The sequence below is a fragment of the Ranitomeya imitator genome, chromosome 1 (assembly GCF_032444005.1).
Source record: "Ranitomeya imitator isolate aRanImi1 chromosome 1, aRanImi1.pri, whole genome shotgun sequence".
Taxonomy (NCBI): Eukaryota; Metazoa; Chordata; class Amphibia; order Anura; family Dendrobatidae; genus Ranitomeya; species Ranitomeya imitator.
In genome coordinates, this window is record NC_091282.1 from 929,861,640 (window position 1) to 929,880,878 (window position 19,239).

The window sequence follows — 19,239 nt, forward strand, 5'->3', positions numbered from 1 at the left end:
ATAACTGCACCAAAAACTAAAAGAGCCACCTTGTTAGAATGCAGCGTTACTGCTGCACAAGGTGACTCTTCTAGTTTATAACGGCTGGAAGGGGTGACAGAGTCCCTTTAATCCGTAGATGGTCTCAAATTTTAGCACAAATGTTACACCAAAATCTGCTTTTATACTCTAAAAAACTTCATAGCCACACTTTTTTTTTCTACACACTTGATAACTATTTATATGATATTTTTAATGTGTTTTTTTTCTTAATCTATTTTATACCAGAGGTCCATTTTTGTTGGCATTGGGGAAATCCTGGCATCCAGAGGAATTTAATTGTGCTCACTGCAAGATGAGCATGGCCGAGATGGGATTTGTTCAAGAGAAAGGTTCGCTGTATTGTGAAATATGCTATGAGAAGTTCTTTGCACCAGATTGTGCCCGCTGTCAGAGAAAGATTCTTGGTGTAAGTAGCAGTTCATATGGAAAAACTCATCATTGTGTTAGTTTTACATTTATTGTGATGCATTTTTACAAAATGATTTCTGTGGGTTCATATTAGTCTTCTATTAAGGGGTTGTCAAGGCTTTTCACAAAAATCTGCAGTCACTGTGTGACTACAGACTTGTGAATCCTCACATAGCGCAATATTGAGCTAATATATCATATATAATCTCAGCGCAATTCTAGTCGGAATGTGGCCTGGAGTATGCACATGACATACTTTGGGGTCATATGACTGCTTGGTCTCGCCGCCGTCACCAGAGGATCATCACAGCGCGTGCTGCACACTGAGGATTCTCAAGTGTACAATCACATAGATAATTAAATAAATAAGGCAGCTGTTATGATCTGGTGGCCTTGGAGCAGCATGAGACGTACTCTGGAGAAGGTGGCACCTGTACTGACCGCAAACCCTGAACTTAGCAGCGCAACTAGAAGTAGCCGTGGGGGGTACCTAACGCTCCCTAGACCCCTCGACACAGCCTAAGAATTAACTACTCCTAAAGACAGAAACAGGAAACCTATCTTGCCTCAGAGAAAATCCCCAAAGGATAGACAGCCCCCCACAAATATTGACTGAGAGGAGAGGGAAATAACATACGCAGACATGAAATCAGGATTTAGCATAGGAGGCCATACTAGCTAAAAAAGAAAGGATAGAACAGAGTACTATGCGGTCAGTATTAAAACACTAGAAAATATCCACCACAGAAAATACAAATCACCACATCTGACTAAAGACATGGAGGGTATATCTGCATCTCCAGAGACACAGCTAGGCTGCAAAAAATCCTTCACAGACAAAGCTGGACAAGACGAAACATGAAAATGCACAGAACTATAAGGTCCACAGCAGGTGGACAGCAAACACAAAGCCAGGACTTATCTTTGAAGAAAAGCACAGCGAACAGGAGAGACCAGAAGGGATGTGAATCCTCCAAAAACAATGGACAACTGGCACTGACTAAGGAACAAGCAAGGCTATATAGCCCAGCCCAAATTGCAAAAAATTGATACACCTGATAAATGCTGCGATCCAACTACCGCAGCACTACCACTCATAACCACTGGAGGGAGCCCAAAAGCAGAATTCACAACAGGCAGCACACTGCGGCGCCATAACATGCAAACATGAAAATTGAACTGCATTACTACATTAGAAATATGAAAAAATGAGAGCGTTTAGCGCATAAATTGGCCAATTCATGTGCACCTGGTAGCCACATTAAGGCATATCTCGTATACCAGGACCTAGACTTTCCTTTCCTCGCTGAGAATAAACATCTTCATCTGAATGGGAACCTACTGTGAATCCTCTTAGACTAAAATCTCTCAGATGAAGACGTTTATTCTCAGCGAGGAAAGGAAAGTTTAGGACCTGGTTTACAAGAGATGCCTTAATGTGGCTACCAGGTACACATGAATTGGCCAATTTATGCTCTAAATGCTCTCATTTTTCCATATTTCTAAAGCAGTAATGTAGTTCAATTTTCATGTTTGCATGTTTTGGCGCCGCAGTGTGCTGCCTTATTTATTTACGGTAACTGTATACGAGGTGGTGACTAGGTTCAGCACCTGTTCACACTTAGTCTATGTTTGGATGTGACGTTCAGTTTTTTGAAATTTACAATCATAGAGACTTGCAGACTTTTGTGAAAAGTCTGGACAACTGCATTAAGTTGATTTGTTACCAGATCTCACAATAAAAATGGCATGCCATTTATTAAAGATAATCTGATAACAGGTTTATGCTGACCAATCTAAGACAGCATAGAGTAAGAGTAGATAAAGGAAACCTGTCACTAGAAATAATACTGTAGACCATCAGATATGGGGTTAATCTGTAGGTTAACAGCGTTATGATGCTGTACGGTGTCTGCATGCAGCTGAATGCAGCAGGGAGAAAATTCTTTATTCCCCCACCAGCATTTAGTTTCAGTCATTCCCTGAGGTCACGGCGAGCGTGAGAAAGTTCTCCCGCTCGCGGTGCCTTCTGACAGGGAATAGGAGTTCACGGCCAATGAACTCACTTCACCTATGTGATGTCGGCGCGAGCACCGTGGGAAATTTCCCCACGGCTCTCGCTCTGACGTCAGAAAGGTAAAGTGAGTTCACTGGCTGTGAACTCCCGGGACCTGTCAGACGAAACCGTGATCAGAACTTTCTCACACTCGCCATGACCTCAGACAGGAAATAGTTCACACAGAGACACTGAGCACACAGAGCTCAGGCTATGTGCACACGTTGCGGATTCTGTGCGGATCCGCAGCGTTTTTTGCGGTGCAGAAACACTGCAGATCCGCAAATGATTTACAGTACAATGTAAATCAATGAGAAAAAAAAAAGCTGTGCACACTTTGCGGAAAATCCGCTGCGGAAACGCTGCGGTTTAAAAGAAGTAGCATGTTGCTTCTTTTTTGGGAATCTGCAGCATTTTTGTACCCATTCCATTATAGAAAACCGCAGGGGTAAAAACCGGAGCAAATCCGCAAGAAAACCGCAGCAAAAACGCACAAAAACCGCTGCGGAACCGCACAAAAAAAGCGACAAATCCGCAGGTGCATTTTCTGCCAGGAGAGGCAGAATCAGCACCAGAAATTCCTAAGGCTAATCCGCAACGTGTGCACATAGCCTTTGTGTTTCTGCTGGATGACAGGCTGCATGGTCGCATCATGCAGCCTGCCATCTAGATGTAGCAGTGCTGGACCCGTCATGGGACAAATGGATTTAAAGCATCTCTGCGAAAAGGTGAGGAATACTGTTGTTTTGGGGGCGGGGGTTTAGCTCTTTTACAGATGATGAGGGCATCAGGGGAGTAGGCAAGGTCGTAAGTATGGTTTAGTTAAGAATATGAAAGGCGCCTGTGTCTTTCTTTCAATTATTGGACTTTTGTCTGGGTGTGTTTTCTTACAATGTGACTATGGGGTTAGTAATGGAGGCGTTTTTTTGACTCTCCATTACTAACCTCGGAGCATGATGTCACCTGACGGTGATATCAACCCCCCAACTATTACCCCACTTGTCACTGGTACAAGGCAAGTGGGAAGAGCATGGCTAAGTGCCAGAATTGGCGCATTTTGGAGATGCACCTTTTCTTGGGCTGCTGAGTGCTGATGTTTTTAGCCTGGTGAGGCCAATATCCATGGCCCCTTCTTTAGCTATTAATAGGGGACCCTACGTATTTTTTTTATTTTAGGGTCCTCCATTTTAATAGCCAGTAAAGGCTAAGTATACAGCTGTGAGCTAATATTAATAGCCTGGGAAGCTCCATGGGTATTACACCCTTCCCAGGCTCTAAACATCTGCCCACAGCCATCGGCTTTCCCTTTGGTGGTTACAAAAATTGGGCGGGAGCCCACACCATTTTTCAGAAAAATAATCTTTTGTTAGTTAGTTATATTTCCGGTAATTTGCACACACACTGTACTAATTGTATTTGTCACTGACCTCTATAGATCTACCTATTGCATTTGTATTTACTGTATGTAATCCATCCCTTCTATCCTGTCGGCTCCTGCTGTAATTTTATAGAACACTTTATATTACCGTAGTTACCGCCTTTGGCTCTATCTATCCATGTAATATATATGTGACATCTATGTCTTCTATGTGTATATATCTTTTCTTTCTATTCTAACCTGTCAGTGTGATTTAACTGTACTCGCACATGAATTGCTGGCTCTTCTTTTATCTATCTAATAAATATATGTTTATGTGTGTGTTTGTTTTGACGAATATTTCCATGGTTTTGACGAATATTTCCCTTGAAAAGGATGAGTTAATGACAGAGAATTGTTGTATGTAAAAGCTCATTTTAAAATTGCATTGCAATTGGATAGCAATCACACTGCATTCGAATGTAAATCGGATGCTAGTTGGGAAAAATCGATAAAAACCCTGTTCTTGGACTTTCTGGTATCAGGTCATTGGCTCTCATGAATTTGTCGGGCAGACAAGATACCAACTTGTTTAGTTCCTTGTAATAGTCCTGTGTAGGATTCGACTCCAATTTTTTGTAGTAGCGTGTGTCCATAAGTTGTCTGTTTGCTTCCCTTTTTGAATCATGGCTACCATCCAAGAACAATTGAAAACCAGATTACAAGAGCCACCAGAATATCAAGGAATCATCTGCTATATTACAAAGCTAAAGAAGAAAATAACCGGGTGCCTCTAGTAGTCACCTACAATCCAAATCTGGAGGTGCTGAGGGGAGCTGCACGGAAATTACAACCTTTACTACAAAAAGATGCCCGCTTACAATCCATTTTTCCAGACCCTCACTACTGTGTTTTAGGCAGCCCCCAAATCTAAGAAGCATCATTGTCAAGAGCTCCCTGTCCTCTCCAACGAGAAAAAATGTAAAACTTGTCCATTTATAATGACCACGGACAAGATAAAGATCTCCAATTCACATCAGGACTACAAGATCCCAGGTACTTTCAGCTGCGTCACTTCTAATGAAGTGTACCTAATTATTTGTACTAAATGTCCAACTGGGGGTCTGTATGTTGGGGAGACAGGGCAGAAACTGAGAACAAGGATGAACTCTCATCGCCATACAATAAGAGAAAAAAGAATGGATCTACCTGTGGCAATACATTTTTGTCTTTCAAATCATAACATTATGGACATGAAATTACTTGTGTTAAAAGGTAGCTTCAAATCTAAGAGAAACAGAAGAGTCTGGGAATATAGACTGATGACGACCTTTGACAGCCTTAGTGGAGGAATGAATGTGTCGCATGGATTTATGTCTTTTTACATCAACTAAGGAACTTGCCCCTCAGACTATAAGGGGTCATCACAACAGAGACCCTAATCAGAGGACAATAAAACATTCCTTATCTAAGAGCTGGCCCAATATTTATGGACATAATTGTATATCACTGATGGTAATTCTGCTTCATGCCACCTGTTTTATCCATGGTTTTCCCCCTTTTTTTTCTCTCTGTGCTATGTTGTGCATAAATATGTGATTCTTCAGAATTTGTTTTTAGTCTTTGCCTGATGAAGAGACCTGTGTAGTCTCGAAAGCTTGCAATTTGTTACCATCTTTTCAGTTAGCCAAGGTATCAACCACTGAGGACTCTCAATTCTAAATATTTTTCTATCTACTGGCTAACACGATACCAAGATATATTTCTTTCCTGTATCTTTTTTTTTTATTCAGATCTTTTAATACATAATATTTCTTCCTTTGTTCTTTTTTTACTTTGTTTTTTACTACCATACAGAATGTATTATAACATTCGGGCATGATTCCCAGCAAATGGCTGTGCGGGTTTTAACATTCTCTTTCTGTCTCCAGCATCGATATTCTGGCACGTGTTAATGGTGATTCTGTTCAATCACATATGCACCAGACTGCTCAGACACTCCAGGCTATCTATTTTCTGGAGTAAGATATTTGAGCTGCAAGGATCTGGTGTTTGTCTAATGATTTTGAGGTGTAGGACTGTGTAAGCCAGAATGCCTTATCTGCACATCAAGTGCTTAATAGAGATTTCATTAGGCTGCAGTGTTGTGTGGCTGTCCTAGGCAGAGTCTCGGGCAGACTATCCTTGTGGGTTGGGATGACGACATCAGGTAGATTGTAAGTTTGGCCTCTTAGTAATGCTCCCTAGTGCTTCTTTCTACGCAGTAGATGGATGACATTTTCTGGAAATGATCAGGGAGGAATTATAAATTAGACAATAAATAAAGCACAATACTTTAGCGTGCATTGTGTTTTTTATTACATAGGTCAGATGAAATCTGTAAAGAGTTTGGCCATTTCAGATGTGACGTTAATCAACTGTCTGCTACTAATGTTTATTCGACGGCATATCCAGACCAGCTGGAATAGTCATCTGGAAGAGTGCAGGAAACTTGTAACACTTCATCTTTCTTTCTACCAGTCTCAACACATTTCCTAACTATTTGACCAGCAATCCACTGAGATGTGCTTTTTAAAGGTACAGTTCTATACTACAGCATAGAAGCAGCAATTTGCTAGGCACAGACAACACATTTGCAGGCACTTCGATAACTCTGTGGGATGGGGATGTAAGGGTGCAATGCATCAGTCTGTATATCAGAATTATACACCAATACATCACAAACTGCCAGCAAAATGCCTAATTATAAATTTTGGTTTGTTTTTGAATTCTATATTATCACTCGCATGACTTATTGTAAAATGCTGGCCCAAACAGAAAATATAGCATTAGAGCCCCAAACATTTTACACTAAAGTCAGCTGTACCTGCCGATATTGACGAGTTCAGATGACAGTCTAACATTTATGGGTGCGCCGGCGACTGACGATCGAGAGATGTCAATCGCACATTTCCAATTTCTGACTGCAGATCACATTGGTCTCCCTGAGATAAGCTGCTGGCCATCGTGTCAACCGATGACTTTCACATAGAGAACACATGAGCACTGAGCCGAGTGAGCTTCCCTGTGTATGGGAAAGTTGGCTGAGATGGCTGTTTGCAAATAGCTCGACTGAAGCATCGTTTGGCCAACAGCCATCTAATACGTATGACCGCCTAAGCCAAAGTGTATCGGAGCAGTGCTTTGTCTGCTGCGTTCCCCTGGACTCACTACTGTGTGGTATTGTATTGTCTATAGTTTACAGAACCATTACAGTCCTTGAGCAAGTCCATCAAGAGTAGTACTGGCACTCACAGCACAATTATTCCCGTTCCTTTATTTAGTGGTGCTCAGCAACAAAACAGCAAACTGTCCAATCAGAGAGTTCATTATGGAAAATATGGATGTGTCACTCACCAATGCAAAAAATTCTGCAGATTTATTTCAATTCCATTAAATTATATGCCCTATAAAATAATAAGCGTTCAGCAAATATAGCTCACAAAAAATGAAAAATATTTTGTTTTTAAAAAAGAAAAGTTTGCCTTAACGAGGATTTCAATATTTTAAAAAAATGTTGTCTTTCTACTTCTTGAAAACCCCTTATTCATTTATAGGGCATGTATTGTTGTTGGGCTAGTTGCGGCCCATGGGGACACACCTATTAGGTGTTTATACAAAATAATAACAGCAGTTTCACACTTAACGCTCTTCTTCCTGGTCCAGGTGAGTATTGCTGAGTGTCGCATTCATCTCTTCTACTTGAAAAATGTACAGTCCTTTAGAAAAGCAGAGTGTATTGTTTTTTATTAAATGTGTAACACTAGTGTTAATGGGGCAACACGCACTTGGCATAGCCTAACACTATATTTTTTCTAACCGTCACCCATAGATTCCCTTTTAGGTCCTGTGAGTGTGAGAGAAGGGAGCTTTCAATACATCAAGTTGTAAAAGGAAATGTAGTATGGCGTTGATCTATAATTAAAGAAGTTGTCTGTGATAAACTTTTAAAGGGGTTGTCCACTTTTTGTGGCAGGTTTTTTTTTCCCTTAAATGCATGTATCTTGTGCTAAATGCATTTTTGCTATTTGGTTTCATTGCACATTTTACATTGTTTGGCTTTGAGACTTATTGTTTTCCTACATATTTAACTTTAATGAAGTCTTTGGCCATAAATCAGCTGAGAAAAACCACTACCAGTTGCAAACTTTGCTGTTAGATTGTCAGAACAAGCTCATTGACGGATTGTGATGTAAAGAGGAAATGCTCTTGTTAGTGCAGCTATCCTCACAAACTCACAGCTCTTGTGTCCATATAATGGCCACTGGTGGAGGAGAAAGTGGCCAAACCAGTCCGCATCAGCCTCCTCCAATAGTAAAACACATCATATGAGAAAGCTGCTAGTCTGTTAGTGGAGGCTTATGAACTGATCTAGTCACATGTTCCTCTGCCTGCAGCCATTTTTATGGACAGAAATGCTGGTCCGTTTGTAAGGAAAGCTGTGCTAACACGAGAAATGGGCCGACCTCTTCACCTGAGAATCCGTCAGTGGCTACTTCTCACAGTCTTAATAGGACAGTTTGTAACTTTGTTCTGTTTTTTTGTTTGTTTTTTTTCTGGGCTGCTCTTAGCTAATATATAGTCACAGACTACATTAAAGTTGAATGTGCGGGGACCAAAAAACCTGTAAAAGCTAAACCGTGGAAAATGTGTAATTAAATACAATGGTAAACATGATTTTTAGCATAATATGCAAGCATTTAAGGAGCAAAAGTCCCCAAAGGAGAACAACTTCTTCCTGACATGCTGTGATCCCACAAACCGCTGTATAACGTGGGCTCACATTGAGCGCCTCCATGATCAATTTCGGGTGTCTGCTCTATGTGAGAGTTGACACCCTGCAGCGATGCCAAAGATTGATGCTAGCACAAATAATGGCTTAAAAATAAATAAAACCAATTCTTCACTTGCTGTTGATTTGTTCGTCCTGCCTCCCAAAGATCGCAGTAAGGCTCGGCTCGCATTTATCCTACGCTGAACGCTTATGGGTTTCCATCTAATTCTCTGAAAAACGTGATTCAGACAGAACCCCCGACAGAAGATTCCCTATAATTAGGCAGGTGGAGGTGCCTATGATCCGATGGGGTCTGTGTTTTTAGGCGTGCATAAAAGCGCAGTCTGCCACAGTTTTGTGCACCTCTGAAAACTACTTATTTCTGGGAAACGCTCATTGAGTCAAAATCGTCACTATGCCTGTAGATAAACTTCCAAATGGGTACAATTGAGGAGGAAAGTAGCGCCCAGTCTCTCCTGAGTCTCGCCATATGGCTAAACAATACTGTACAGCCACATACGGGGTATTTCCACATTCAGCAGAAATTGTGGTACAAATTTTTGTTTCATTTCTACCCATTTCCCAGTGCCAAAATGTAAAATCTGGGGCTAAAACAAAATTTTAGTGGTAAAAATTGTATTATTTTCTTAACTACCCAATGATATAAAATTCGGTGACACAATTGTGGTGTTAATAAGATCACTGTACCCGTAGATGAATTCACTGAGAGGTGTAGTTTGTAAAATAGGGTCACTAATGGTGAATTCTGCTATTTTAGCATCTCAGGGGCTCTACCAATGAGACATGGCACCCTCAAACCAGTCAAGCATAATCTGAACTCTAATATGGCGCTTCTTCCCTTCTGAGCTTTGCACTGTGCCTCAAAAGGAGTTTTCGGACACATATGGGGTATTGGTGTACTCAGGAATAATTGCACAACCAATTTGGGGTCCCATTTTTCTCCGTTAACCTTTTGAAAATAAAAAATTTGGGGCTAAAGCTTTTTTTTTTGGGGGGGGGGGAGTGATTAATTTTATTTTCATGGCTCAACGTTAACTTCTGTGAAGCACCTGGGGATTCAAGGTTTTCACCATACATCTAGTTAAATTCCTTGAGGGGTCTGGTTTCCAAAATGGGGTGACTTGTGGAGGGTTTCCACTCTTTAAGTACATACGGGGTTCTACAAACAAGACATGGCGTCTGCTATTTGTTTCAACAAATTTTACATTCAAAAAGTGAAATGGCGCTTCTTTTCCGAAATCTGCCAATACAGTGGTTTTACCCCTCATATGGGGTATCGGGGTACTCATGAAAAAATAGACCCCATAATTGGTTGTCCGATTTCTCCTGTTACCCTTCGGAAATTTAAAAAAAAATGGGTCTAAAGTAAAATGATTGTGGAAAAAAAAATGTTCATTTTTTTCCTTCCATATTGTATTAATTCTTGTGAAGCACCTGAAGGGTTAATAAACTTCTTGAATGTGGTTTTGAACACCTTGAGGGGGGGCAGTTTTAGATTGGTAACACTTTGGGGTATTTTCTGTCATATAGTGCCCTTAGAGTCACTTCAAATGTCATGTGGACCATTAAAAAAGAAATAAACAAATAAAAGTTTTGTAAATTTTGTTGGGAAAATGAGAAATAGCTGTTTAATTTTTAGCCCTTATAACTTCCTAACAAACAAAAATTGCTGACGTAAAGTATACATGTGGGAAATGTTATTGATTAATGGGTTGCATCGGTAACCTGTATACTGGAGCGCTCACGATAATCAGCTGCATGTATCACGGCTGTGAGACAGTCACAACATGCATGGAGAGCCCAACAAACAGGCCGTCTGTGTGCTGTAACTCTGATTTAAGGGCATAACAATTAAGAGTTTGAAAATGTCAACATTTTCACCAAATTTCCAATATTATCACAAGTAAATCCAAGTCATATTGAACACATTTTAGCAGTATCATGAAGTACAATCTGTCACAAGAAAATATTGTCCGACTCAGTGGGATTTGTTGAAGCATTCCAGAGTTATTGCCACATAAAGTGACGCTGGTCAGAATAGTAAAAATTGGCCTGGTCAGGAAAGTGAAAACAGGCTTCAGGGTGAAGGGGTTAACCAAAGGCTTGTAGTTGTGTAAAATAATAAAGTGAGCTGTTACTAACCCCCTGGCTCCAGCACTGCCTCTGCGCTGCTGCTTCGCCCTGTGTTGTTGTTTTCTGCAGTGGTGACGTTGCCTCAACAACATGCTTGCCAGCCAATCACTGGGCTCGCAGCTTTGCTGATGTAGACAGCACAGTCAGCTAACACCAGTGATTGGCTGCAACTTCACTAGCGCTGTTGCCATGACGTCCCCAAAGTGAAGCCTGGAGCAGCGGCAGAGAGGCAGTGCTGGAGCCTGGAATGGTGTGTAACAACTCAATCCATTTTATCCTGGACACGTTTCAGAAGGAAGTCCTGGCTGGATTGTACCTAGGTTTTACCTGTTAAAATACGTGTAGAAATCACACCAAGAAACAAAACCAATGTAAACGCAGGATAGACATCGCACTTTTGCTGCATATGCTGTAAGCGCCTCAGTCACTTGAAGCCCACTTTATTTCTCACACCCCTTCTTGTTGTGGCCTCGGTATGAAATGATATCAAAGGGTTTTACACTATTTCAACATTCTTTAAACCGTCCATTTCTTGGAGGGCTGTACACATTTTCTTTTGGTCATTTTTTGGATCTTGTTGATTGTGATGTAATTTGTGATGTCTCTTATTGAAGGTTAGTACCACCTGTACATCCTGACACCTTGAAAATCATAAATGTATTGATCCAGAAAATGAATCTGCACAATTACCAGAAATAAACACTTTTTGAAAATGAAGCATCAGCTCGGCTGTGGGTGCTTCCATTATTAATGAGATTCTCATGTAACGAGTTCCTCAGACTCGGGAATGAAAGCTGAGCATTTTTTTCTGTAATATATCAAGTGCTGAACAGAATAACCCCCTGTCCTCAATTTATATCCAAATCATTTATTGATCAACACTTCTTCTTCTTTCTTTTGATCGTGGCAGGAAGTCATCAATGCTTTGAAGCAGACCTGGCATGTCTCCTGTTTTGTATGCGTGGCCTGTCAGACTCCTATCCGGAACAGCGTCTTCCATTTGGAAGATGGAGATCCTTATTGTGAGACTGGTACGTATTTGTCAAAAGCAAGAAATCCTTAATTGGCTCTTTAAAGCCTTATTCAAGCATTTTTTTCGTATTATCCCTTTGTTAGGGATCACATATGCATATAGTTGCATACGCATCGCTCTGACACCTTGTGACTACTGTTGTAACCAGCTAAATGACAGTTTTGTGAAGCGGAGATCACTTTTTAAAAAAAAAAATCTCAATGCCCCTCTCTGGGAATTCAGAACGAGGCTCTGTGATTTTTCAAACCCAGTGATGCAGCGGGTTACAAAAGCCTTTTAAGTGGTTGCAGAGTGACTGGGGTTGGACTTTAAACTAGAGAGAAAAATGAATTTGAGCATCAGGATCCATAAAAATCCATTCATTTATTGTGAAAAATGAAAAAATATCCAAAAATCGAAATTTCAGTGGTTTTATAGTGGTGTCCGGATGGAATTGTGACTTTTATTTTTATTGTGAAAAAAAAATACATAAAGTTATGGAAGGCTCTGATGCTGGAATTCATTTTTCTCTCCAATTGTCCTGTTGCAAGTCTCTGTGCAGTGGAACCTATTTTTTTTTTACCCTTCTTTTCCTCGCATTACATTTACGTACATGATCTAAAAAAAATGCTGGAGTACTGCTTAAAGATAGAGATCAAGAGTGACAGCATATGGATGCATAGGTTTTTTGTGTTATATATATTGATCTACATCTGAAAATTATTAATCAGAGACTTCTAGAGGACATATGTATGTGTCATGTTTGTGTACATAAAATATATTCTTGGTTTACTAATCTCAGGTAGACACTCAGATAATTCATTTCTGGAGGGCAGACATGGGAAATTGGATTTCCCTGTTGCTGTTCTTCCTATTTACCTAAATCACTTTTTGAGTGCTTTAGGGAGCAATATTTTTTTCTTAGATGTATCTTACAGAAATGGTACGGATGTAGCAAAACTAGCTCACAACAAATTATAACCGACATGTGCGGTTCTCTCATTCTACAGTTTCATTAGATAATGATTGTATATATTTTCAGTAGAAAGTCTGTAATTGGTACTACTTTAACATGTGCTTCTCCCTCCTTCAGTTGACGTTCTGAAAACTACTAATACACTGGAAGAGTATAATTTCCTCTGAGAATTGAGGGCCCCAATATACCGTATATACTAGAGTATAAGCCGAGATTTTCAGCCCATTTTTTTAGGCTGAAAGTGCCCCTCTCTGCCTATACTCGAGTCATTGTCCCAGGGGTCGACGGGGGGAAGAAGCGGGCGGCAGGAATGGCGGCTGTCACATCATGATCACCCCGTCCTGATGCGGTCTCTGCATGTCTCTTCTTCTCAGATGGTCTCTAGCGCCAGCAGCTCTTCCTGTGTTCACGTGGTACCGCTCATTGATGTAATGAATAAATGAATATGGACGCGACTCCACTCCCATAGGCGTGGAGCGCATACTCATTACTTTAATGACCGATACCATGTGACTGCTGAACACAGGAATAAGCTGCCGGCACCAGACGCCATCGGAGAAGCAGAGACCGCGCCAGGAGGATGTGAGTATGACGGGGGAGAGTAAGCCATGCGATATTCACCTTTCCCCGTTCCACCGCAGGGTTCTGTCTTCCGCGTCCTCTTGCTTTGATGATCAGGTCAGAGGACGCGATGACGTGTTTAGTGCACGCCCTCTGCCTGAACAGTCACTGCAGAGATCCGGAAGACACAGAGGCGTGCGGCAGTGAAACGGAGACAGGTGAATATCGCAAGTGCTGGGGGGCTGAGCCAGCGATGACACTGGCACCTGGCCCCATAACGCGCCGGTGTCCCCGCCTGCTCAAGACACCGGCACCTCTCCCCCAGCAACGAGAGGAGAGTATGTCATATTTTTATTTATTTTTTTTATCGCAGCAGCAGCAGCAGCATATGGGGCATATTATTCTATGAAGCATCTTATGGAGCCATAAATCTTTATGAGCATTATATGGAGCATATTTTAATATGGAGTATCTTATGGGGCCATTATTAACCTTTGTGCAGCATTATATGGGGCATATTTTTTGTATGGAGCATCTTATGGGGCCCATCATGAATTTTATGGAGCATTATATGGGGCATATTTTTTGTATGGAGCATCTTATGGGGCCCATCATGAATTTAATGGAGCATTATATGGGGCATATTTTGTATGGAGCATCTTGTGTGGCCCATCATGAACTGTATGGAGCATTATATGGGGCTCCTGATTCAATATGGATATTCAAAAACATTTAACCTGCTGATGTCTCAATTAATTTTCCTTTTATTGGTATGTATTTTTATTTTTTTTAAATTACCAATAGCTGCTGCATTTCCCACCCTAGGCTTATACTGGAGTCAATAAGTTTTCCCAGTTTTTATGTGGCAAAATTAGGGGTCTCGGCTTATACTCGGGTCAGCTCATACTCGAGTATATACGGTAAGTTATTCTCATGCTTTAGTGTAGTCATTGTGGTGATGTGGCAGAGCAATGCCTTTTCCTCTGCAGATTGATGACCCTGGGCTTCTCATGACAATGATGTGATTTCATTGCAAAGGTCTGCATCCTATCATTGCTGTTCATGCTCTTTCCAGATAACAATCTACTCATTTTCTCCTTTGTAATTCATGCACTAGTCAGGTTAACATAAGCAGAAAGACTTGATTTTGTGTGTTCAAACAAGGTCTTTTCTTGCAATTTCTTATTTAAGAATATTTTTTATCTCTTTATACTCTTATTACATCTGATTGTTCCTATTAAATTATTTTTAATTGTGTAGATTATTATTCCTTGTTTGGTACGATGTGTCATGGATGTGAGTTTCCTATTGAAGCTGGGGATCGATTCCTTGAAGCTCTTGGACATACCTGGCATAACACTTGCTTTGTCTGCTCTGTGAGTATTCGTTTAGATACCAGCAATCTACTATACAGGTGCTTCTCACAAAATTAGAATATCATCAAAAAGTTTAATTTGTTTCAGTTTTTCAATACAAAAAGTGAAACTCATATATATTATATAGAGTCGTTAGAAACAGAGTGATCTATTTCAAGTGTTTTTCTGTTAATGCTGATGATTATGGCTTACAGCCAATGAAAACCCAAAAGTCATTATCTCAGTAAATTAGAATTTAGAATTTAAAAAGGTCCCTTAGTCTGTTTCAGTAGATCGACAATCATGGGAAGACTGCTGACTTGACAGATGTCCAGAAGGCAGTCATTGACACACTCCACAAGGAGGATAAGCCACAAAAGGTCATTGCTAAAGAAGCTGGCTGGTCAGAGTGCTGTATCCTAGCATATTAGGCTTCTTTCACACTAGCGTCGGAATCTCCCTGTCGCAATGAATCGGGGAGAGATTCCGACACTAGCGTTTAACGCATTGCACAATGGAGGCAGCGGATGCATTTCTCCGGCTTATCCGCTGCCCCATTGTAAGGTGCGGGGAGGTGGGGGCGGAGTTCCGGCCGCGCATGCTCGGTCGGAAAAAGCGGTCCGTCAGGAGCAAAAAACGTTACATGTAGCGTTTTTTGCTCCCGACGGTCCGCCAAAGCACGACGCATCCGTCGCTCAACGGATGCGAAGTGTGGCAATCCGTCGCAAATGCGTCGTCAATACAAGTCTATGGGGAAAAAACGCATCCTGCAAGCACTTTTGCAGGATGCGTTTTTTCTGCAAAACGACGCATTGTGACGGATTGCAGAAAACGCTAGTGTGAAAGTAGCCTTAATGGGAAGTTGAGTGGAAGGAAATAGTGTGGTGCATAGAGATCACCGCAGCCTTGAAAGGATTGTTAAGAAAAGGCCATTTAAAATTTTTGGGGAGATTCACAAATAGTGGACTGCTGCTGGAGACATTGCTTCACAAGCCACCACACACAGACTTTTCCAGGACATGGGCTACAAGTGTCGCATTCCTTGTGTCAAGCCACTCGTGACCTATAGACAATGCCAGAAGCGTCTTACCTGGGCCAAGGAGAAAAAGAACTGGACTGTTGCTCAGTGGTCCCAAGTGTTGTTTTCAGATGAAAGTAAATTTTGCATTTCATTTGGAAATCAAGGTCCCAGAGGAAGAGTGGAGAGGCACACAATCCAAGCTGCTTAAAGTTTAGTGTGAAGTTTCCACAATCAGTGATGGTTTGGGGAACCATGTCATCTGCTGATGTAGGTCCACTGTGTTTTTATCAAGACCAAGGTTAGCGCAGCCATCTACCAGGAAATTTTAGAGCACTTCATGCTTCCCTCTGCCTACAAGCTTTTTGGATATGGAAATTTAATTCTCCAGCAGGATTTGGCACTTGTCCACATTGCCAAAAGTACCAATACCTGGTTTAAAAACAACAGTATCACTGTGCTTGATTTGGCAGCTAACTCGCCTGACCTTAACCCCGTAGAGAATCTACGGGGTATTGTCAAGAGTAAGATGAGAGACACCAGACCCAACAATGCAGGCGAGCTGAAGGCTGCTATCAAAGCCACCTGGGCTTCCATAACACCTCAGCAGTGCCACAGGCTGATCACCTCCATGTCACGCTGCATTGGTGCAGTAATTGATGCAAATGGAGCCCCTGACCAAGTATTGAGTGCATTTACTGAACATACATTTCTGTAGGCCAACATTTCGGATTTTAAAATCATTTTTCAAGCTGGTGTTATAAAGTATTCTAATTTACTGAGATAATGATTTTGGGTTTTCATTGGCTGTAAGCCATAATCATCAACATTAACAGATATAAACACTAGAAATAGATCACTCTGTTTGTAATGACTATATGATATGAGTTTCACTTTTTGTATTGAAGAGCTGAAATAAATAAATTTTTGATGATATTCTAATTTTGTGAGAATCATCTGTATGTGTGTGTTACGTTTGCAAGCATATAAAATGTTATTTTAATGTATCAGAATAAATCTGCCTATTGGATGCTACAAAGTGTGGGCCTAGAATATCTCCAGTAGCCAGTGTGAAAGTTGCAATAATACTTCTAAATTTCTTTTTACTGCAGATTGTGATATGAAAAATAATATAATTTGTCCCCCAAAAATAAAAAAAATACACTTACAAAAATAAAAATTGGATTTAAAAAGTGGGTCTTATCTCTGACACATTTACGTTAATAAAAAAATCTAATCGTTGATTATTAGAGATGATCAAATCACCAGGTTCAGCAATATTTTCCCAAAAATTTGATTTTTTTCAGTCCGTGAATAAATGACTACAATTGCCCTGAAAAGATCCGTATATTTTGAGGTCTCTTAGGACTGTATCTAAGGCCGGCTTCACACTTGCGAGTTTTACGGACGTAAGAGCGCAGAAACTACGTCCGTAAAACTCGCAAAAAATACGGCACAATTATTCTCTATGCCTCTGCTCCTATCTGCCGTATTTTACTGATCAGTATTATACGGCTTTGTACGGCCGTACAAAATCGCAGCATGCTGCGTTTGTCACCGTACTGCGCAAGAAATACGCCAATGAAAGTCTATGGAAGCGTGAAAAATACGGATTACACACGGACAAGCAGTGTGACTTGCGAGAAATACGCAGCGCTGTTAGAGAGAAAAGCCGGCAATTCAGTGCGGTGTACAGTAAAATCACACTGACAGCTTACAGTAGAATAGGTAGAATAAATGTGTACACATAGAATAGGTGTATATATATATATATATATATATATATATATATATATATATATATATATATATATATATATGTCAGTAGACACATATATGTATATATATTACTATTTTTTCCAGCGCTATACAGCTTGAAAGCCGGTAATTCAATTACCGGCTTTTTCTTTCTCCTTCCTAAAACCCGACATGATTTGAGACATGGTTTACATACAGTAAACCATGTCTTCTCTCCATTTTTTTTGCAGATTCCACACTACTAATGTCAGTAGAGTGTATCTGCAAAATTTGGCCGTTCTAGCTCTTAAAATAAAGGGTTAAATGGCGGAAAAAATTGGCGTGGGCTCCCGCGCAATTTTCTCCGCCAAAGTAGTAAAGCCAGTGACTGAGGGCAGATATTAATAGCCTGGAGAGGGTCCATGGTTATTGGCCCCCCCCTGGCTAAAAATATCTGCCCCCAGCCACCCCAGAAAAGGCACATCTGGAAGATGCGCCTATTCTGGCACTTGGCCACTCTCTTCCCATTCCCGTGTAGCGGTGGGATATGGGGTAATGAAGGGTTAATGCCACCTTGCTATTGTAAGGTGACATTAAGCCTAATTAATAATGGAGAGGCGTCAATTATGACACCTATCCATTATTAATCCAATTGTAGTAAAGGGTTAAATAAAACACAAACACATTATTTAAAATTATTTTAATGAAATAAAAACAATGGTTGTTGGAGTATTTTATTCTACGCCCAATCCAGTCACTGAAGACCCTCGTTCTGTGAAAGAAAAAACATAATAAACCAACAATATACTTACCCTCCGCAGATCTGTAACGTCCAACGATGTAAATCCTTCTGAAGGGGTTAAAACATTTTGCAGCAAGGAGCTTTGCTAATGCAATGCTACTCCTCGCTGCAAAACCCCGGGGAATGAGTCTAAATATAGATCAATGAGCTATATTTAGCTTCATTTGCGGTGAGGCGCCCTCTGCTGGATGTTCATAGATCGTGGGAACTTACCTAGAAAGTATATATATATTTTTTTTTCTTTTTGGGACACATGGATCATTTCTATAGCGGTATGTTGGTTTTGCAAGCCTGCGAGAAAACCACGCAGTACGGATGCCATACGGATTACATACGGAGGATGCCATGCGCAAAAAACGCTGACACACCCTGCCTACGGAGGAGCTACGGACCACTATTTTCGGGACATTTCAGCGTATTACGGCCGTAATATACGGACCGTATTTTCATACGCTGAGTGTGAAGCCGGCCTAACCCTTTTCAAACTCTTTTATACAAATCCAATCTTAATAATCCCAAAGTGACCTCAACATAGAAATGGATTTTAATCCGGTAGCAACCAAAAATGCATTAGATAACACAGTGTACTGAAAAACTTTTCATGTTCTTAAAATTAAAAAGAAAAGTTTTAAAAAGAAAATATCCCATTTTAGTCATTTAAGATCAGGCAGATCATCTTGAGCAGAACAGTGACTTAAACTGACTCTCTGTTTGCGGTAACATCATCCTTCTACAGTGTACAACTGCCCAGATTGCTTGTCCACCAGTACTGGCAGTGCTTCTGCTGCTATTGATTTACACACTCTTAGGCCACCTTCACACACCTTGATGATTCCAGTACAGGAAAAAACGGTTCTGGTGAGATCCGTGATACGTGAATGTATGTGACGTCCATGTTTGCTGTCAGTGTGCCCTTGGGTTACATTCATGTACCGTCCGTGTGACAAG

The 19,239-nt window shown here is 40.8% G+C and overlaps 1 protein-coding gene across 2 annotated transcripts in view; it reads left to right on the top strand.

Annotated features, from left to right (window-relative positions):
* Positions 1–19,239, top strand: part of PDLIM5 (PDZ and LIM domain 5) — a 426,156-nt gene that overhangs the window by 396,573 nt on the left and 10,344 nt on the right. Inside the window, exons 10-12 of one of the 2 annotated variants that reach the window (XM_069743580.1) lie at positions 268–448; positions 11,741–11,861; positions 14,640–14,755. In XM_069743580.1, coding sequence (XP_069599681.1) covers positions 268–448; positions 11,741–11,861; positions 14,640–14,755 — 418 coding nt within the window. Of the gene's footprint in view, positions 1–267; positions 449–4,565; positions 4,789–11,740; positions 11,862–14,639; positions 14,756–19,239 lie in introns of those variants that run through there. The other variant, XM_069743581.1, reaches the window with a different exon arrangement.